This window comes from Choloepus didactylus, chromosome 19 (genome assembly GCF_015220235.1).
Source record: "Choloepus didactylus isolate mChoDid1 chromosome 19, mChoDid1.pri, whole genome shotgun sequence".
Taxonomy (NCBI): domain Eukaryota; kingdom Metazoa; phylum Chordata; class Mammalia; order Pilosa; family Megalonychidae; genus Choloepus; species Choloepus didactylus.
Window position 1 is genome coordinate 38,892,936 of NC_051325.1, and position 23,519 is coordinate 38,916,454.

Consider the following 23,519-nt stretch of genomic DNA (forward strand, 5'->3'; position numbering starts at 1 on the left):
GTGAGAGGTGTAAGGTCTATGTCTAGTTTTTTTTTTTTTTTTTTTACATGTGGATGTCCAATTGTTCTAACATCATTTGTTGAAAAGACTATCCTTTTTTTCACTGAAGTGCCTTTTCATTCCCTGTATAATTAATAACTATAAAAAAAAGTTTGCCCTCACTAAAAAAGAAAATAGGTAATTAAAACTAGATTGAGATATCATTTTTCTTAAAGTAATTTTTTACTTCACAAATTGGAAAATACCAATAAATGTGATAACATCCTGTACTGGCAAGGGCACAGAGAAAACAGGCACTGTTATATACTATTGGTGGAAGGATGAACCAGTAACTTATTTGGAAGGTAATTTGACAACATCGATCAAAATGCACATACCCATCACATCGCATTCTATAGACAAGGTGGTTATTTGCAGGAGCAAATATTTGATATAAACTAAATTTCCATCAATAGGGGACTGGTTAAATTATGGTTCATCCAAATAATAGACTATGTATTTGTAAAAAGGAATCAGATGTTTCTATATGTACTGGAATGGAATATTTTGGAAGATAAAGTTGCAAAAAGTCAGGGGCAAAATGGTATATCTGTTTTACCTTACCATCTGTGCTGGTTTGAAGCTGTTATGTACCCCAGAAAAGGCCACGTTCTTTTAATCCATTCTTGTGGGTGCAGATCTATTGTGAGTGGGAACTTTTGATTAGGATGTTTCAACTGAGACAGGATGCGCCCAATTAAGGGTGGGTCTTAATCCATTCTATGGGGTTTCTTTATGAAAGGATAAAGGACAGAGAAAGCCCAGAGAGCTCAGAGAGAACTAAAGGAGAATAGCCCCAGAGATGCTGGGAGAACTCACAGCTGCTCAGAGAGAAAGCCACTGGAAGCTAGAAGCCAAAAGCAACAGAATCTGGGAGCCAAGGACCAGCAGACGCTGGCCATGTGCCTTGCTATCTAACAGAGGGACACTGATTGCCAGCAGCCTTTCTTCAGAGAAGGTATCATCCTGTTGATGCCTTAATCGGGACATTTTCATGGCCTTAGAACTATAACGTGTAAACTAATAAATCCCCATTGTAAAAGCCCACCCCTTTCTAGTATTTTGCATTTCACACTTTAGCAAATTGAACCACCATCTGTATAAAAAGGTAGGAGAGAGGGACACACACATATACGTATACTCACATGATTGGGCACATGCATTGTATCTCGGAAGGGAAACATGAGAAATGATAATAGGTTACCAGGGAAAAGGGGACAAACTTTCTACTGCATACCTCCTATTCCTTTTGCAATGTTTAGAATTTTTTTAACCTTAGGTATGTATTAACTTTTTCTAAAAATGTTTGGGTTCTACATAAAAACTTCCACATATTTGAACATAGCTGGCTTTTTAACCTCATACCTTTTTTCTCTAGGGTAAATAACTCCACTTTCTTGAACTGTTCCTCACAGGATAGTTCCTACGACCTACTCTTCCCCACGGCTGCACATTTAACATAGCTCCTCAGATGTGATCTCCCCTCAAGGCTGTGGGACTCTTAACTTCTCTCCCCAGAGATTTCTCAACTTATATGAGTCACTCATCTCTTGAAAGCCTCATGAAAGCTATGGACCCAGATAATTATCTAGCATGTGGCTTCATCTACCGCTTTGATTAAAATCTTGCATGTTTTTTTTTCCCCAGATGGAGCCATTTGTTTTCATCTGAATTTGTAGAAGAACAACTATGAGTTTTGAGAATTCCAAACAGGGATCCATCATTTTATTATTTAAGGTCCAGGAATACAGCATAAATCATTATTTGGCTGGGCAAGAAAACTAACTCACAACCACAATTTATTAAAAACAAAATAAACTTTTTTGGGCAATATTCTGTATGTTCCAGCTTTCCATACCTCCATTTAAAAGGAGGAGGGAGTTCAATTAAAGAATGACAATACTGAGGACTAAGATGTTCCTCATCCACTCATGACTTACTTATGTTCACTAGCTTGGCCTTCGCAGGGCATCTGACTGCAGAAAAACATGTGTGTGTGTGTATATGTGTATATGTGTGTGTGTGTGTGTGTAGAAGGCTATTACCAGGGGTCAGAGAGGTTGGGAAGAGTCAGATCCTACAAAGCCTCATGTACTAAACTACAACATTGAAGCTTTACCTCAAAAGCTCCAAGCAGACATTACACACAGATTATCTCACAGGGTAGCCTCTTAGGAATGAAAGTGAATCCAGATATTTTGCAGACTTTAAAAAATCCCCCAAATCAAAGAAACTGAGCTTGAGGTTAACTAAGTTAATAAAAAACCCAACAGCCTAGAATACCCCATTTCCCTGAGAATGCCGGGTAATGTTGGTTTTACTTAAGTCAGTGCTTACAAATAGGCAGGGGAAAGGTAATGGGCACTAACAGGATAAAAATCATCTGCCAGAATAGATACCTTAAATGAGAAACTATAAAATGAAAGCCACTCAATGTCTCAACACATACAGGTATTCAATACTGAAATTTTCTGACCCTCAGTTTCTTTATCTGTAAAATGGAGATATTAATCTCTATTCCACAGGGCTGCTTGGAGGATTAAATAACGTACGTGAAGCAATCAGAGCTCAGTGTCTGTTATACAGCAGGAGCATAAAAAATGTTAGTTTTGGTCAGTACATATGTGTGTATTTAAATCAGTTTACAAAAAAATTTAAATCAGCTTTGAGGTATAATTTAGCTACAATAAAATTCACTTATTTTTAAGAATGTATATTTTATGATTTACTAAAATAAGAATTCTCCAAAAGTCATAAAAAGGGGGAGAAGCAGGAAAGAAAACTACCTAAACCAAAGAAGGCCTTGGACACAGGAAGGAAAACAAGCTGCTAATCTGGGATCCACAGAGTCCATGTACTTTTATTTTTACTTATGGCTAATACGTAAAATTGTATTCCCTAATAACTTAAAAAGCATAAAACTTATATGTTAACAGAGTTAATGGATAACTCATGTTCAGTATTAACAAGGGAGGCTGCTGTGCAGCACAGAAATTCTGCAGCGGTAGTCCTGGGAATGCACACAACCAGCCAGTTCGACTCTGAAAAGTATTGTTTTCAGAGCATCATTAGAGCTGTCTTGTAATGGTCACGGTTTTCTACCACTGCTTTTTAATGATAAATTTTTATTTCACTTTGGTTTTATGGTTAACCCTAAGGTATACAGTGATATGCTTTTGTATCAATTTCTAGCCTATTAATTTTCAAGAACTAGCTTTTAAGATACATAAATGTTTTGGTTCAAGTATGAATCATCTATAGTTTTACGGTCAAAACAGATGTACACCTAATTTCTTCCTAAAAGTGCTTAGGCAAGGATATTTTATCAATAAAGTTCCTTTGCTACTGAAAAAGCAATAGTGGGAATAAATGGGTCAGAAGACTGTGCTTTTTAAAAAAAAAAAATTAAAAGTCACATGGTTTTAAAAATCAAACAATATATAGAAATATACCCTGAGATGTCCTACTCCCACTACTGACACCATCTATTCAGTTGCCCGCCACTGCCTAATAGGTAACCACTTTAGGTTTCATGTACATCCTTCAGAGTCTTTTTGTGATACTGTATATAAGCAAACATGAATGTATATTCTTATCCTTTCCTCTTAATAGAAAAAGTATCATGTTATACATACCATTCTGCATTTTCCTTTTTATCATTAACATAGCATAGAAGTCTTTCCATATTGGTACATAGAGATCTTCATTCCTTTTAAAAAAGCTATCCAATTTTCCATTTATATAAATATTTCATAATTTAAGTAGTCTCTTGACGAATATTTGGGTTATTTTCAGTCATTTGTTGTTACAATGAATAACCTTGTATAGACATCAACTTCTACAGGATAAAGTCCAGAAGGAGCTTAGTGGCTCAAAAGGTATATGCATTTTGAATTCTGATAAAGAGTTGTTCTTAACTTTTTTGAGATTCTGGACCCCTTGGAGAGTCTGGTAATAGACTTGGCCCCTGAAAATAATGAAGAGATAAGTACATGCAAAATTTACATATTCTAAGCCTTCCCATGGATCAATCTCTAGAGATACTGAAAGAGCTAGATGCTTCAGGAAGAGATCTGAGAGACACAATCTCAAAATCTGAGAACCTGGAGACTTTACCTTGGTTAATTTCAGCTGCAGAAGGCCCCAAACTCAAGCTCTTCTTCTGCTGAGCATTTTTGGCAAGAAGGGTGTGCTTGTCATCATTCCCTGTATCCATCTCTGAAATGGTGACAGCCAGAATCCGGCAGAAATTAGCAAGTTGCTGCTGATCAAAATTGGATACTAAAGAACTCAAATTGGGAACTTCATCTAGTCGGATCATTTCCTACAGAAGACACAAGTAACATAATCCCCATGCTTAGTTCATTCATGAAAGTGGGTGTGCCTGTCTTTTGCACTCCCCTAAAAGTGGGGCTTGGTAGCCAAACCACCTAGGTTCAACTTCCATTTCTGCAATTTGCAGCCATGCAATCTTAGGTAGGTTAGAGAACCTCTTAGTCTCTGTTTGCTCATCTGTGAAATGGGACTAAGGGTAGTACCGACCTTGTAGGACTGGTCTGGGGATTAACTCTTTGAGCACTACTGTCCCTCACTCTCAACCTTTGCTCATCTGGCTCATTTTGCCAATTAAAAAAAAAATACCTTTCCTCAAGTTTTACCAAATCACAAATTGTCATTCTTGCTAAAGGTTTTTTCTTAAGAAATAAAATAATTCAAATATAGCCAAAGGCTTCTGGGTGTATCTCTATCCAATCACATGCCCTTCTCTCCTCTATGTTAAACTTTTTTACTCTCATGTGTGGTTTTATACTTATGAATATTTCCATACAAAATTTACAGTATGGTTTTGAATGCTTACGGTTCGTGTGAAATGGTATATTCTACTAATCATTCTATACCTTACTTTTGAGTAAACACTCAAGTTTATCTAAACTGACACAGCTTTATTTAGTTCATTCATTTTCACCACAATTTATTCCTTCTTTTCATGTATTTTTAGATGATTTGTAACTTTTCTCTATTAAATAATGTTGCAATGAACATTCCTATTAAGTGTCTCCTTGTGAAAATGTACACGTGACGATTTATCTACAGTACATGATAGTAGGCATTCTTGTAATTTTCCAGACTTCAACAGAAATATTTCCAAATATCTCTGTCAGAGATAACCACTGTCCTGAATTTTATTATTACCTTTCATTTAAAAAAAAAAAAAAAGATTTTCATCTGTATGATTGGTTTTGCTTAATTGTGAGCTTTATAAAAATGAGATACTGTATCTAGTCTTCTGTAGCTGGCTTCTATCACTCAATAATACTTTCTATCATCAGCCACGTTGTTGCTGACAGCAACAATTCATTCATTTTCACTACTTTATAATATTGCATTATGTGACAAGTGTACATTTATTCACTCTCTTGTCGATGGATCAAAAACTTGGTTTCAGTTTTTTTGCTCTGAAACAATGAGCAAGAATAAGGAATACATTTGTCATCACAACCCAGTACACACATATGTATGAATGTACAAAAACACATAAATATGAAACAAAAGCTTCAAACAATACTTAGCTTTATATGATACACATCAATCTTTTCCATTTAGCTAGCGGACCCATGAAATTGATTTCACAACCCTCTTGGTTTCAATTTAGTGCTTTCATTCTAAGAATCACTGTTCTAGGACTGAGTTTCTCAACTAGTGTACCTAAAAACAGGTTATGGGTTATCCATGTCAAAATACTGATGCCTCAGCCCTCAGGGCAGTGCTTCCCTAGTTGAGGAGTCACAGAGTATGTGAATGTTCAACTATAAAAGACAGTATCAGCAGTATATAAACATTCCCACTGATCTAAATTCTCACCAACATTTCCTCTCTCCCTCTCTCTCTCTCACACTGTGGTCTTGATTTGCATTTCTCTAACTACCAATGAAGTTAAACATCTCTCTTAATATGTTTAAGGGTCATCTGTTCCTCTTCTGTGAAATGCTCATTCACATCACTGCCTATTTTTCTACTGTTATTTATTGTTTTCTTACTGATTTGTCAGAATTCTTCATAAATTCTGGATACCAATCCTTTGTAGTTAAAATGGCTATAAATATCTTTTTCCAGTTTGTGGCTTGGGTTTTCATTTTCTTTACGGTGTCCATCTCCCTTTCGAACTTCACTGAGGTATCCTATAACATCTAGTAGGCCCATCAGTTTTGGCAATACAGAAAGGCATGAGTGTGAGAGAGAGGGCATGAGGGGACAAGCAGTGAAGGAGTGGTCCTAGACTCCTATGCTGTGACTGCCAGGGAGTCTGGGGTTTCTGCCCTGGAGGCCCTCTCTCACACACTGGCTGGAGCATACAACTACTGTAAAAATAACAAAGGCTTTTTCGTCAAGGGCACAAAGAGTGTGTCACATCTCCCATGTGTTCATACAGACAATGGGCCACTTGTGCTTTCTTTGGATGATGGCAAGCAGAACCTAGGGAGAATGTAGCAAAGAGGCAGAAATGAAAGCTGGGGTCACCACATGCAGATAGATACCCCTTACCCTGCAACAGCAACCCCTAGGAGGCTGCACCTGCCTCCTTGGTATAAGAGGAAAAAAAATGTATGTCAACTTGCTACCAACATGGAGGTTTGGGACAATGACTGGGGTGGTAAGCTCTGGGTCCTACCAAATATCACAGCAAAAATCTAACACAGATGTATCGGAGATGGGACATGGGGAGTGGGGTCCTGTGAATTCTTGATGACAAATTTTTAGTGTTTTCTTTTCAATCATAGTAATAAAAAAAAAGCAGCAGCATATTCTGGATCATTTGAATATCCACCTTATGACCAAGTGGCAGGATTTCAGTGCTGTTTGTGTCTCCTGCGGTGTTTGTGCCATTAACCAACTTTAACTATTGAAGACTAATGGGATAAAAAAGAGGTGGACTTAATAAGCGAAGGTCAAATATTGCCACCAAGAGAAACATATCCTAACGAATAAAGGTTATTACACCAGTCCAAATACAGAAAAGTGATAGGAGAATGGAGTCATCACACAATCTACAGCAGTATAGGTATGCTAAAAGGAACTAGCACCATAAAAATTAGTGAAGGACAACTTGATTTCACCAAAGTAATAATAGTCATCACATTAAATACAAGAAATCAATCAATGTGAACTTCTGAATGTTATAATTAGACTGCTTTCAATTTATATATTTATTTAGGTTGTACACTCATATAAGACCCATTAGTAAAAGGAATAGAACCTAATTTTATACTTCAATATACTAAGTAACACTATTAAGATTATATAAGTCAACAGTAAGAGGAGGGAAGAATTTCTCTTTTAAAAGAGCTCTGTACATCATTCAAGTTTGAGAATCTAATCATCTGAGACCCACCCCACCCCCCATCTGGATATCCACCTGCCTGAGGACACAGCTTACCTTTTTAACACCCAAAATATCTTCAATGAGGGTTGCTGTTTGTAAGAATGTCTTCTTACTTGTCATCAGTGTAAACATGAAAATCACAAAGTCATTCTTTTCTGCCAAGCGCTTTGTAACTCCTTCCGTCTATCATAAGGAAGAAGGGGAGAAAAGGCAGAACAGGTTATAACTACAAAGTCAGCAACACATCCTTTCCAGACGTTGGAATAGCAATCTCACCTTGAAAACTGAGACACGCTAACAAAGCTAAGATGCCATGAGTTAACTGTGGGAAACACTTGTAAACTTCCCACCAATTTGGAACAAAACGCTTCCTAGCACTCAGGCTACACAACTGGAAACCCATTTTGAAGCTGTGAATAAGAGAAAAGTGGAGACAGTTGCCTCAGTTGGCCTGTAGAGCCCAAACCCCAACTGTCTCTATGTGGAAAATAAACCAAAGTCATTCAGAACAGAGACTTGTGACTTAAATGATTCCAGTTAGAGCTCAATCAAGGTGAAAACTTAAAATAATCAGATGGTGTTTCCTAAGAGGACTTACTTATACGAGGGCTCTGAAGGCCAATCCCAAGTTTGAAATTCAATAGTGTTTGGAGTATGGACTTGAAGGGTCAGAACCAAATTCTAATTCCAGCTGTGCAACCCTGAGCAAATCACATCTCCTCTTTACACTTCCATTTCTTCATCTATAAAATGGTCACCTTACAAAAGGATTCAATTAGCTGATACATATAAAGGTGCCCAACAATGCCCAATAAGTCTTCTCTTATCTATATCTTAGAGCCAAAGTGATCTTCTTGGAGTACTCAAAGTCTTCTAAAGTCTTCTTTCCTACTCAACTAAGTCCCACTCTTTTGCCTGATATTCAAGGTCCTTCAAACAGGCCACAAGGTACCTGTCCAGGACAATCTCCCTAAGATTTACTTTATGCTGGGGTCAGGCTGAATATCTTACTATTACACCTAAGTACACAGAGCCTTTTCCTACTTTTAACACTTTGTTCTTCCCTTTGTGAAAACCCTTACCTAATTCCTTATCAGATTATCTGTTAAAACCACAAATGCCAATGTTTAACCCAGCACAATTTACAATACAGAAATATCTTAAATATAAATGTCCATCTGTATGGAGCAGAAAAATCAAGTATGCCAGGCTGTTGACTATGCACCCTTCTCCTCTCCTGTATCAATCAAAGTTCTATTCCTCTTTTAGGGACTGGGTAAAATGCCCCCTCCTCTGGTAAGCCTTTCCTCATCTTCCCAAATCAGGATTAACTACCTGAAAAGCCATACACAATTCTTTCTTTCCCTGCACATCAGGTAATATTACCTGGAGCCTTAGATCCCCTAAAACTATAATCAAAGTTTATCTATTTAAATAGAAAGAATGATATAACAAATGCAGCAAAATGTTACAAGTTGATAAATCTGCATATCTGGATAGGGGGGTGTATTAGTTTGAATTTTTTAATTTTCTAATTTTTTTTAATTCAGTTTTGTTTAAATATATTCACATACCATACAATCATCCACAGTGTACAATCAACTATTCACAGAGCTGGTTTGAATTTGTTATGTACCCCAGAAAAGGCTATGTTCTTTTAATCCGTTCTTGTGGGGGCAGACCTATTGTGAATGGGAACTTTTGGTTAGGCTATTTCAACTGAGATGTGACCCAGCTCATTCAAGGTGGGACTTAATCTCCTTGCTGGAGTTCTTTATGAGAGGATAAAAGACAGAGAGCTCAGAGAAACTAAGAGATAAAATCCAGAGTTTACCCTGGGGAAGCTAAGACAAGAAAAACCCCCAGGGCAGTTGAGACAGAAAGCCATTGAAACTAAAGCCCTGGAGAGGAGGACTAGCAGCCATTGCCATGTGCCTTCCCATGGAACAGAGGAACCCTGGATGCCAGCAGCCTTTCCTCTGACAAGTATCTTCCTCTTGATGCCTTAATTTGGGTATTATCATGGCCTCAGAACTGTAAATTTGTAACCTAATAAATCCTATTTCTGATATATTGCATTCTGGCAGCTTTAGCAAACCAAAACAAGGGTATACTGGAGTTCTGTCTGCATTGATTTTGTATTATTTTTTAAACTGTCCTGTAAGTCTGATTAAATTGTTCAAAATAAAAAATGTTAAAAAGTTAATTTCAAGTACTTCTTACTTTAAAAAAATATATAGCTAAGAGAAAATTCAAAATAACCTAAATGACTTGTATTGTACTTCTACTGGGCAGAACTGTTACACACTCTGAATTGTTTAAGTGCTCAATCATATTTCCCCATTTGTGTTAGCTCTAAGAAGCTTAGCCCCAAATTTGTGCCTCATCCATAGAACAGATGATTTTATGATCTGCATTTTTGTATCAGCCCAATTTCTTGATATATTTTATGTCCCCTACTTCTAAAGTTGGAGACCTAGATAGACTGTACATACTACCATAAGATGCCAGAAATCCTTTTTTGAATGAGGCAAGAAATGGTACAGAATTAAACATTACTTTGGTAATTATACAGCACATGGATGTTACTTCTACAGCAGCACTTGTTTCATTCTGTCTACTAATATAGTTTACTGTTTACCACCCCATAAGCTCCTAAAAGACATGCACTGTGTCCTATTAAAAACATATTATAGACAAGGATCTAAGATGGCAGCATAGAGAGGAGTGGAAGCTAAGTAGTCCCCCCGGAACGACTAAAAAAAAACAGAAACAACTAGTAAATAATCCGGAATAACTGCAGGGGACAGACGTGACCATCCACTCATTACACACCAACGTGAACTGGGAGGAATGCCTAAGATCACAGTATAAAATCTGTAAGTAAGAACTGCAGATCCAAATTGGGAGACCCCTCCCCCACAGCCCAAGCTACAAAGCCTTGTGGTGCCAGAGAGCAGCTTTCTCCCAGCAAGCAAATAAAGCTCAGCTGAGCTCCAACTGGGGTTTTAATTAGCAAGTGGGAACTGCTTACTACAAGGTACAAATCCCCAGTAAGTAGACAGAGGCTTTGGGAGACAACTGACCTTGGAGAGTCAGAGGGTTGCCTCGGACTAGCTCTGTTCCTTTTTTGACTCAGTGGAGAAAGCCTCAGCCATTTTCAGTTCCCAGTTCTGTGACCCAGACAGGGGTGTTGCACAGGCAGAGAGACCAATGAAATGCTAATGACCTCCCCCTAGGGTGTCTATCTTCTCTAAAAGGAAAGGGGTAGGGCCCAGCTCTACTACCTGCCTTTCATTCAGAACTTACACCAGTCAAGAATTATAGGCTAATCTTTGCATCAGGCAGAGAGCGCTCCTGCACAGCCCAGTGGACCGGGGCTTCCCTTGAGGGACAACACGCACGAGTGACGTAGCACAGCCTTCCCTCAGCAGAGGTCCTGAAAGATCACAGCTGAGAAGGGGGGCCCGCTCAGAAAACCCAGGGACGCTACGTCAATGCCAGTGGTTTGTGGGTCAGTGACAGAAAATCTGGGGCAAAACTGAAATGAAGGCTTAGACTCTTGCAACAGCCTTAAATCTCCAGGAACACCTGGGAGGTTTGAATATTAAAGTGGCCCTGCCTCCCTGACCACCCAGACACACACACCATGTTCAGGGCGGACAGCTCCAATAACAAACCCAAACTGAGTTCACCAACTGAACCCCACAAAAATCTTCCCCACACACCACAGAGACAGAGTTGGGGAGAACTGACTTGAGGGGTATAGGTGACTCGCAGGCGCCGTCTGCTGGTTAGTTGGAGAAAGTGTATGCCACCAACTTGTATTTCTGAAAAATTAGATTGGCTTTTTTTTTTTTTTTTTTTTTTTTTAACAACTTGAAAGAACCCTATCAAGCAAAGCAAATGCCAAGAGGCCAAAAACAACAGAAAATCTTAATGCATATGATAAAATTAGACGATATGGAGAACCCGATCCCAAAAACCCAAATTAAAATATCAGAAGAGACACAGTACTTAGCATAATTAATCAAACAATCACAATCGAGGAATGAAAACATGGCACAGGATATACAGGACATGAAGAAGACCATGGAACAGGATAAAAGGGACATGAAGACCCTAGAAGAGCATAAAGAAGAAACTGCAAGATTACATAAAAAAAATAGAAGATCTTATGGAAATAAAAGAAACTGTTGGCCAAATTAAAAAGACTCTGGATACTCATAATACAAGATTAGAGGAAGCTGAACAACGACTCAGTGTCCTAGAGGCCCAAAGAACAGAAAATGAAAGAACAAAAGAAAGAACGGGGAAAAAAATCGAAAAAATCAAAAGGATCTCAGGGATACGATATATAAAATAAAACATCCAAATTTAAGACTCATTGGTGTCCCAGAAGGGAAAGAGAAGGGTAAAGGTCTAGAAAGAGTACTCAAAGAAATTGTTGGGGAAAACGTCCCCAACCTTCTACACAATACAAATACACAAAGCATAAATGCCCAGTGAACTCCAAATAGAATAAATCCAAATAAACCCAAGCCAAGACATATTCTGATCAGAGTATCAAATACTGAAGAGAAGGAGCAAATCCTGAAAGCAGCAAGAGAAAAGCAATTCACCACATACAAAGGAAACAACATAAGACTAAGTTGTGACTACTCAGCGGCCACCATGGAGGTGAGAAGGCAGTGGCATGACATATTTAAAACTCTGAGAGAGAAAAATTTCCAACCAAGAATACTTTATCCAGCAAAACTCTCCTTCAAATTTGAGGAAGAGCTTAAATTTTTCACAGACAGACAAATGCTGAGAGAGTTTGCCAATAAAAGACCTGCCCTACTTCAGATACTAAAGAGAGCCCTACTGACAGAGAAACAAAGAAAGGAGAAAGCAATATAGAGAATTTTAACAGACATATATAGAACGTTACACCCCAAATCACCAGGACACTCATTTTTCTCTAGTGATCACGGATCTTTCTCCAGAATGGACCATATGCTGGGACATAAAACAAGCCTCAATAAATTAAAAAAAAAACAAAACAATTGAATATATTCAAAGCACGATCTCTGACCACAATGGAATAGAAGTCAATAATTTTTGAACTGTAACTCCACTATTTACTTCCTACATGATACAACATAAACAAACTCTAATGACAAATCAATGGTTTTGAACTCAATGTAAAATATGTAATTTTAGATAACTATATAAAGGTGGGGGAATGGAGGAGTATAGGTACATAGTTTATGTGTCCTAATAAAATTAAATTGGTATCAAAGAAAAACAAGATTGTTATGGATTTAAAAGTTTAATTTTAAGCCCCACAGTAAACACAAAGAAATTATCAGGGAATATGACCATAGAGATGAAAGGTAGAGTATGGGTTAAGAGAAATGGGGGAAGGGGCAATGGGGAGTTAAGAAATGAGTGTAGGGTTGCTGTTTGAGGTGAAGGGAAATTTCTAGTAATGGATGGTGGGAAGGTAATAGCATTACAACATTCTAAATGTGATTAATCCCACTAATGGAATGCTAGGGAGGGGGTGGAATGGGAAGATTTAGGCTGTATATATGTCTCCACAATTGAGGGGGAAAAAAAAAAAAAGACAGTCTAAATAGATGACAATTGAATGCCAAGGATGACCCCGGATGGGATCTGAGGATGGAGGACAGGAGGCTCAAAGGGACACAGTTGAGACATAAGGCAAAAGAAATACAGAACATAAGCTTTGTATCATTGTTGAATCTCTTGTACTTCTTAGCTGCGCTTAATGGGATTGCATAAAAGAATGTTCTTGTTCATGGGAATTGTATATGTGAAATATAGTGTTTGTTCAAGGATGTGTGCAGCTAGCTCTCATAAGTTCAGAAGACAGAGCAACAGATGATGGATGACAGACAGGAAGAGAGGGAGGGAGGGAGAGAAAGAAATAGTGTGACAACATGTTAAAGTTAATGGATAGGGGTATCAGGGGAGGGGGGTCAGGGAATGCTGGAGTTCTGTGTATGGGATTTGTATTGTTTTTGCAACAGTTCCTATAACTTTGAATTTATTTCAAAATAAAATTAAGAAAAAAAGAAAAGAAAAGAAATAAAGACAAAAAAAGGAAACTCAAATCCTTCCATACCACTAACCATCCCCCTCCATTATTGATTCACAGTTTTGTTATAGTACATTTATTATTGTTGATGAAAGAATGTTAAAATACTACTATCTGTAGTATATTGCTTGCAATAAGTATATATTTTTTTTCCTATATGCCCCTCTATTATTAACTTCTAGTTATAGTGTCAAACATTTGTTCTGGTTCATGAAAAAGATTTCTAATATTCATACAGTTAATCACAGATATTGTGCACCACAAGATTCACTGTTTTATATATTCCCATCTTTTAACCTCCAACTTTCCTTCTGGTGACATACCTGACTCTGAGCTTACCCTTTCCACCACCTTCACACACCATTCAGCACTGTTATTTATTCTCACAACATGCTACGATCACCTCTGTTCATTTCCAAACATTTAAGTTCAACCTAGTTGAACATTCTGCTCATAACAAGCAACCGCTCCCCATTCTTTAGCCTTGTTCTATGCCCTGGTAACTTATATTTCATTCTATGAGTACATATATATTATAATTAGTTCATATCAGTGAGACCATGCAATATTTGTCCTTATGTGTCTGTCTTATTTCACTCAATACAGTGTCCTCAAAGTTTCTTCATCAACCCATTTTTAAGACAGTTTTGTTCATACACCATACATTCTGTCCTAAGTAAACAATCATTTGTTCCCTGTATAGTCATATATTTATGTACTCAGCATCATCACTATCTATATAAGGATATCTCCGTATCGTCCACAAAGAACAAGTAAGAGTCTAAGGATGTAGAGGGATTAAAGAAAAAGAAAAAAGAAAGAGAGAGAAAAAACATGACAGCTAGAAATCAACAAAAGGAAAGATAGCATTAAACTAAAGTAGAATAAAGAGTCAGACAACATCACCAATGCCAGGAGTCCCATACCTTCCCCTATGTCCCCACCCCGACAAATGCATTTAGCTTTAGTATATTGACTTTGTTATATTAAAGGAAGCATAATAAAATGTTTCTGTTAACTGAAAAAAAAAACAAAACATTATATACTGCCTTACCAAGTGCCTTCAATTTTATCATCTCATTTAGTTCTTACAATAATCCTATGATGCTAGTATGACTACCAACTGAACTTTATTGATAAGAAATTAAGGCTCAGGGAGGTGAACTAATAGGCACTAAACCAAGGGGCTTCGGTCCTTGATTTGTTTTCTAACAAGGAAAATGAAGGAATAAGCAGAATCTTAGAATAGTGGGGTTGGAGAAACTCTTAAATGTCCTAGACACCCTTCCAATGCTTGTATCCCTTTGACAAGTAACTGCTCAGTCTCTGCTTGGACACTTCCAGAGCTAAAGGGGTTTAGTACCTGCTGAGACTGTCCTGGCTCTTAATAATTTTACTATGAAATTCTGCCTCCTCATAATTTCTACCTGTTGATCCTCATTCTCAGGTACACATAAAATAAATCCAGTTCCCCAATATCTCAAGATAGCGCTCACGTCTGCTACTCACAATCTAATCTTAAGAACTGCAGATGTGGTGGGGTGATATGGCAACGGTACTTACACAGACACAGGTGTTATACAGGATGCTCAGGCAGTCCTTGGACATTTCATCACTTACTGAAAGTGAAAGAGGAATAATTCATTTTTCTCATTGAAATGACAGTGTAACAATATTATAATTTTGAACATAGTAACTATGACTCACAATCCCCTCCAAGATGCTTATTTATTTTCTTTTTTAACATACCTTATTCCAGTCCTTATCTACCAAAGATTTTCATAGGGTCCACCAGAATCTACACACCAATTTGCATACTGCTTTTTGGTTTGAAGAAGCAGCCATTTTCCAATTAGCTCCATAGTCTTTTTAATTTCAACCAGCGGTAGTGTCATCATTTACTAATGCCATTTTTCTCTTTGTGGTTTGCTTAACCTATATCTCCAGGGTTTTTGTTTGGTTGGCTGGTTTCTCGCTACTCAAATAGACTACAATTAAACAACTTAATACGTATGTGTAGCCTTTCTATGCTTCTTTTGTACTGGATCCTCAAGATATATTTCCAAAAATAGAACTACTAGAGCCCAATTATAAACTTCTTGATTGCTTATTATAAATTTCCACTGGAAGTTCTACCAGCAGCAAACAAGGATGCCATTTTTACTAGAGACTCACCAAATACCAGTGTTTCTTTGTTTTGTTATCTGTGTTGGGCAACTGGCTTTTAATGTCTAATCTATTAATTCCAACGAGGAAGCTACTTCTCTGCGAGCAAGAACAAGAAAACAGCAACAAAAGGAAACTTAACTTCTATGACCCAAAACCAGGAGATGATAAAACTAATTATGAACCATGGAACAAGTGTTCTGTTTGGTAATGCTTTTATTTCTAACAACTGTTTTCAGCATTGTCATGTCATTACCATAAACTCTAAAATGCTAAGTCTCCCTCTGAGATCCCAATGGGCAACCTGGACCAGACAGGTTGCCTGATACAATCTTGAGACCACGCAGATGCCCTGTATCCTCATCATTACCTTGCAACCTATTGAGGTTTTTATTTGTTTATTTAATGATTCAGAGCACAGAGGAACACAAGAATAGTATATCTCAATATTTCTAGACCTTACATTTTCGAAGGGACTTGGAATGCACTCATTTACCACATAACATTCACATCTGCTCTGAATAAGATGAATAAGAATCCTTTAAATCAATCACCCTGCTCACACAAATAAAGTCTTACATAGTATGTCCTATCAGTATTAGGAAAATATATATACATGATGTTTGTAGAAGGGCATTCATCAAATTTTAATTGGTATGGTCTCTGGTTTTTAATGTTAGTACGGTGCTTTTACTCTTTTTTTAAAAAAATAAATATTGAGTATCTTAAAAAGAATATTTGTAACAAGCATATATTATAAAGAATAATAATACCCATATACCCACCACCCAGCTTAATGTACTACAACACATTTACTTTGCACTGAATGCACTCTGGTAGTAACTGAACTTTTTACTTAGAGCATATATCACTTTTGTAACAAAAAAACTAGTGTTTTTTTTTTTAAAATAAAGTGATTTTACCAGATTATTCCTTATTCCCTCAGCTAATTATATACAAGAAATAAGAATTCCCAGAGAAGACATAAAAAGCTGGACCCAAGGACTGTTAGAAAATACAAAGACACAATTCTTTTAGCCTAGCAGTTTGTACACTTTTTCTTTTAAAGCAGCAGATCTGTATTTTCACCCAGTATAGCATGAATAAAGAGATTGGCTTAGTTGGGGGTAGAAAGAGTATCTATCTTGCAGCTGAATGTGAGGCATGTCCTCATGGTAAGATGTTAGAAATGGACAGAAGATCATATCGGTCAGCAGTTTAGGAAACAAGGACAAGTGGCTGACAGGTATACTTACTTTTCAATTTTTGTCCTCGTATAGAGATTGTAGGCCTCATAAGAATTTCTACAAGGAGCTATTAAAAAAAGAAAAAAAATTGGGTAAAATCTTCAAAATAAATTCAAAATGCAACTTATAAAAACAATATTCGCCATGACAACTCATTGGCCCAAATATCTGTTACAGTATTGCAAGATCACCCTGTCTCTAGGAAAGGCAGGAGGCACTGAGTTTCAATTTTGTTCAAAGGAGCATTGTACCAAGAGTCAAGAAACCTGGATTCTAATATACCAACTTGGCCACCTCTTCCATGTGAACTTAGGTAAGTCACTGCCTCTCCATGGGCCTCAGCTTTTACATTTTAAAAAGAACCATGTTAGACTAGATAATCTTTGGGACCCAACGTGGCTTTAATTTTTTTAAAGCTGCAGAACATCATCAATAGCTTGGCTCCTCTTTCGCTTTAAAGAACATTTATGTATGTAACTTTATAAAAGGTTCTCAAAAGATAAAACATAAACTGTTAATACTGATTTTTATAGGGACTGGGGATATATAACATTCACTTTTTATTTCATATACATTTAATACAAAACAATTTTATTTTTAATAAGATAATACTGTTTACAATAAGCAAGTACTTTAAAAACCATTCTGTTCAGACAAAGAAGGAAATTTTACAATGATAAAAGGGTCAATCTATCAGGAAGGCATAATTATAAATACATATGCACCTAACAAAAGAGTCCCAAAATACATGAAGCAAAAACTGACAAAACTGAAGGGAGAAATAGAAAATTCCACAAAAACAGCTGGACACTTCAATACTCTATGTTCAATAATGATTAGACAATTAGGCAGATCAACTGGAAAAAAGAACACCTGAGCACTATAAACCAACTAGACTTCACAAACATCTATCCACAAACTGCAGAATACACATTCTACTCAAGTTCACATGTAACATTCTGTAAAATACAACTTAAAATAATGAATAAATTAAATAAGTTTAAAAGAACTGAAATCATACAAAGAATGTTCTCTGATCAAAATGACATGAAACAAGAAATCAAATAACAGAAATTTGGAAATTAACAAATATGTAGATAATTAAGAAAAAAAAAATCCTAAATAAATAATGGATCAAAGAAGAAATCACAAGGGAAATTAGAAAAGATTTTGAGATAACAGAAAATACCAAAACTGATGGGATAGAGCTAAATCAGTGCTTAAGGAAATTTATATTAAAAAAAAAAAAAAAAAGAAATATCTCAAACCAATAATCTAATTTTCTACCTTAAGACACCGGAAAAGGAGCAAATAAACCCACAGCAAGCAGAAAGAACAGAATAATAAGCATTAGAGAGGAAACTAATGAATTAGAGAAAAGAAAACAAGGGAGAAAGCAATAAAACCAAAAGTTGGTTCCTTGAAAAGATTACAGTATTACCCTGAAAAACCAAAGACATAACAAAAAAAAAAAACTCCAGACCAATATCCATTGATTATAGATGCAAACACCCTCAATAAAAAACTAGCAAACCAAATCCAGCAACATATAAAAAATGATTATACCATTATCAAGTGGGATTTATCCTAGCAATATATGGTTTGTTCAACATATGAAAATCAGTTAGCATAATATACCATATTAACAGAATAAGGGACAAAAACCACATGATCATCTCAATAGACACACAAAAAAAGCATTTGACAAAGTTCAACACCCCTTCATGATAAAAACACTCAACAAAAGGAACAGAACTTCCTTAACCTGGAAAAGGAAATTTACAATAAACCAGTTAACAACATTTAATGGTGAAAACCTGAAAGCTTTATCCCTAAGATCATGAACAGGACAACGATGTCTGCTTTCTCATTTCTGCTCAAACTGTACTACAGGTTCTAGCCAGGACAATTAGGCAAGAAAATGAACTAAAAAGCATCTAAACTGGAAGAGATAAAACCATCTCTCTTTGCAGATAACATGGTCTAGTATACAGAAAATCCTAAGGAATCCATTGAAAAACTATTGGGTATGTTACCACTAATGTGAACTCTGTGAAAAATGTAAAATAAATATTTTATATTGTAGAATGTAGGGGACATAGAGACAGACAGCAACTAGTGAAGGGGGAACAATAATCTAATAACAACAGAAAAGCTATTGAGGGTAATCTCAATGCTATGGGAATGATCAGGAATGATCATGGTTTGCAAACCTTCTTGGGTATGGTAGGATCATGTTGGAAGCCGTGTAGTTATTTTAGGGTTTTTTTTTTTTCCTTATTCCTTTGTTTGGTTAGGGTTTGTTAATTTTCGTGGGGTATGGTAGGGACATGCTGGAAGCAATACAGTTATTTTGGGTTATTTGTTTTTCTTATTCCTTTGTTTTGTTTTGCTTGAATTGTTTTTTTTTAATTTTTTGATAAAGTAAAAAAAAAAAAAGCTATTGCATTAAACAAAGTAGCTTCAATGTAGTTATTTTAGGTTATTTGGTTTTTCTTATTACCTTTGATTATGGTTTAAGTTTTTTGCAGAATGGTAGGAACATGTTGGAAGCAACGTAGTTATTTTAGATTACTTGTATTTCTTATTCCTTTGTTTGGATAAGGTTTATTAATTTTCTTGGGGTATGGTAGGAACATGTTGGAAGCCAAGTAGTTATTTCAGGTTATTCTGTTTTCTTAATCCTTTGCCTTCTTTTGTTTGAAATGTTGTATTTTTTGTTTGTTTAATTTTTTGATAAAGTTAAAAAAAAGAAAAAAACTATTGGAGTCAATAAACAAATTCAGTAAGGTTGCAGGATAGATGATGAATACAGCCAAATCAATTGTATTTCTACCCAGCAACAATGAAAAAATTGAAAATGAAATTAAGAAAACAATTCAATTTATAACTATTAAAAGGAATAAAATACTGAGGAATAACATTAACAAAAGACGTGTAAGACTTGTAAATGTAAACTACAAAACATTGTTGAAAGAAATTAAAGAACGTAAATAAACCTTAAGATGGCATTAAGGAGAACCGAAGATGGCGGCTAGGTGAGACAGGGCAAAAAAACACCTCCGTGAAAAATACTAGATAAAAACCAGAAAGGGACCCAGAACACCACTTCCAGCGATGCACCAGCCAGACAAGGTCTGCCAAATCCACAGGGAACGTGCATTTGGTGAAACCAGGAGCCTGCATTCTGAAGAGTGAGTGAGTCAGCTGAAAGTCCTGTGGCCGCACTGCGGTGTCGGGAAATGGTGGGCTGGCGTTTGCAGACCGACTAGTTCTTTTAAAAAAAAAAAAAAAAGCCTGGGAATGGCTGCAGATACGACGGGGAGAGCCGCGCAGTGAAGCACGGCGGGAGCGGGCTGGGCTAATGCCTCGGTGTCTAGTGTGGAGGATACCCCTTCCCACACCCGCTGCTGATGGTCTTGAGACCAGAGGAGCAGAGAGGATCCAAAGGAGGAAAAAAACTCCATTCCTTGCAGCCATCTCCCCACTGGACAGGGGACACTCCTGCCTGGGGCCAGACCCACAGTCCAGAGCCGTGCCAAGAAACCCAGTGTGACGGGGAATCTTTCCTGCAGCACTACAGACAAGCCACAGTATCGGCCGTGGACAGTGGCCTTTAATGCACCCACAGCTGATTGTCCTGGAGCTGGGAGGGCGGAGCTGTGCGAAAAGGGGGAAATTAATGCGTCCCATTCAACCATCTTTCAAGTGGGCTGGGAGCACCCCTGCACGGCCCAGCGACCCAGGGCTTCCCTGGCTGGCTGGTGCACACTAGTGACATGGCACAACCTTCCCTCAGCAGAGGTCCTGGAAGAGCACAGCTGGGAAGGGGGAACCACTCAGAAATCCCAGGGACCCTACGCGAATACCAAGGACTTGTGGGTCAGCAGCAGAGACAATTGGTGGAAAGACTGAAATGAAGGCTTAGGCTCTGGCAACAGCCTTAAATCTCCAGGAACACCTGGGAGGTTTGATTATTAAAGCTGCCCTGCCTGCCTAACCACCCAGACACACGTCCCACATTCAGGGTGGACAGCACCAGCAACATACACAAACTTGGTGCACCAATTGGACCCCACAAGAATCAGACCCCCACACACCACAAAGACAAAGTGGGAGAGAACTGACTTGAGGGGAACAGGTGACTCACGGATGCCATCTGCTGGTTAGTTAAAGTGTATGCCACAAAGCTGCAGTTCTGTCATATTAGGGATCAAGTAAAGCAAATGCCAAGAGGCCAAAAACAACAGAAAATCTTCAAGCATATGATAAAACCAGATGATATGGAGAACCCAAACCAAAACACCCAAATCAAAAGATCAGAAGACACACAGTACTTGGCACAATTAATCAAAGAATTACAGACAGGCAACAAGAGCACGGCTCAGGATATAAAGAAGAGGAGCATGGCACAGGATATAAAGGACATAAAGAAGACCCTAGAAGAGCATAAAGAAGAAATTGCAAGAGTAAATAAAAAAACAGAAGATCTTACGGAAATTAAACTGTTGGCCAAATTAAAAAGACTCTAGATACTCATAATACAAGATTAGAGGAAATTGAACAAATCAGCCTCCTTGAGGACCACAGAACAGAAAATGAAAGAACAAAAAAAAAGAATGGGGAAAAAAATCGAAAAAAATCGAAATGGATCTCAGGGATATGATAGATAAAATAAAATGTCCAAATTTAAGACTCATTGCTGTCCCAGAAAGGGAAGAGAAGGATAAAGGTCTAGAAAGAGTATTCAAAGAAATTGTTGGGGAAAACTTCCCCAACCTTCTACAAAATATAAATACACAAAGCATAAATGCCCAGCGAACTCCAAACAGAATAAATCCAAATAAACCCACTCTGAGACATATTCTGGAATGGGTGACTCACGGATGCCATCTGCTGGTTAGTTAAAGTGTACGCCACAAAGCTGCAGTTCTGTCAAATTAAGGATCAAGTAAAGCAAATGCCAAGAGGCCAAAAACAACAGAAAATCTTAAAGCATGTCAAATACTGAAAAGAAGGAGCAAGTTCTGAAAGCAGCAAGAGAAAAGCAATTGACCACATACAAAGGAAACAACATAAGACTAACTAGTGACTACTCAGTGGCCACCATGAAGGCGAGAAGGCAGTGGCATGACATATTTAAAACTCTGAGAGAGAAAAATTTCCAACCAAGAATACTTTATCCAGCAAAACTCTCCTTCAAATTTGAGGGAGAGCTTAAATTTTTCACAGACAAACAAATGCTGAGAGATTTTGCTAATAAAAGACCTGCCCTATTTCAGATACTAAAGGGAGCCCTACCGACAGAGAAAAAAGCTGAGGGACTTCACCACCAGTAGATCAGTCCTATAAGAAATGCTAAAGGGAGCTGAGCAGGCTGAAAGGAAGGGACACTAAACAACTGACTGAAACTACATGAAGAAATAAAGGGTACCATTAAAGATAACATGGTAAATATAAATACCAATACTACTGTATTTTTGATTTGTAACTCCACTATTTACTTCCTACAGGATCTAAAATACATAACCTGTAATGATAAATCAGTGGTTTTGGACTCCATGTAAAATATATAATTTTTGACAAGAACTACATAAAAAAAAGTGGGGGAATGAGGGAGTAGAGAAACATAGTTTATGTGTCATATTGAAGTTAAGTTGGTATCAAAGAAAAACAAGATTGTTATAGATTTAAGATGTTAAATTTAAATTTAAGTAAACACAAAGACAGTATCAGAGAATATGACCATAGAGATGAAAAGTAGAGTAGGGGTTCCGAGAAGTGGGGGAAGGGGCAATGGGGAGTTAAGAAATGAGTGTAGGGTTACTGTTTGGGATGAAGGGAAACTTCTAGAAAGGGATGGTGGGAAGGTGATAGCATTGCAACATTCCAAATGTGATTAATCCCACTAATGGAATGCTAGGGAGGGGGTGTAATGGGAAGATTTAGGCTGTATATATGTTTCCACAATTGGAAAAAAAAAAAAAAAAAGACAGTCTAAATAGATGACAATTAAATGCCAAGGATGATCCTGGATGGGATCTGAGGATGGAGGAGAGGAGGCTCAAAGGGACACAGATGGGACACAGGGGAAAAAAAAAAAAAGGAAATATAGAATGTAAGCTTTGTATCAAGGTTGAATTTCTTGAACTTCTAAGCTGTGTTTAATGGGATTGCATAAAAGAATGTTCTTGTTCATGGAAAATGTGTATGTGAATTATATTGTTTTTTCAAGGATGTGTGCAGCTTGCTCTCATATGTTCAGAAGACAGAGCAATAGATGATGGATGACAGGGAGGGAGGGAGGGAAAGAAAGAAATGGTGGTGTGACAGGATGTTAAAGTTGGTGGATTGGGGTATTGGGGGAGGGGGGGTCAGGGTATGCCGGAGTTCTATGTATGGGGTTTGTACTGTTTTTGCAACTGTTCCTGTAAGTTTCAATTTATCTCAAAATAAAATTTATTAAAAAAAAAAAAGGATGGCATTAAGATTCACTGTGTTGAACATTAGGATTGGTGCTTTGATGTGCCGAGCCCTCGACTGTGGGATCTGCCCTTATGAAGCTCGTTACTGCAAAGGA

General features: G+C 37.3%; 1 protein-coding gene across 5 annotated transcripts in view; it reads right to left on the bottom strand.

Annotated features, from left to right (window-relative positions):
* The window catches only part of LOC119515228 (transient receptor potential cation channel subfamily C member 4 associated protein), a 109,666-nt gene that overhangs the window by 33,550 nt on the left and 52,597 nt on the right, over nt 1-23,519 (bottom strand). For all 5 annotated transcript variants that reach the window (XM_037811109.1, XM_037811108.1, XM_037811111.1 and 2 more), the window contains exons 4-7: nt 16,949-17,006; nt 15,090-15,145; nt 7,475-7,603; nt 4,156-4,363 (exon numbers count right to left, since the gene is read on the bottom strand). In XM_037811109.1, coding sequence (XP_037667037.1) covers nt 4,156-4,363; nt 7,475-7,603; nt 15,090-15,145; nt 16,949-17,006 — 451 coding nt within the window. The remainder of the gene's footprint in view (nt 1-4,155; nt 4,364-7,474; nt 7,604-15,089; nt 15,146-16,948; nt 17,007-23,519) is intronic.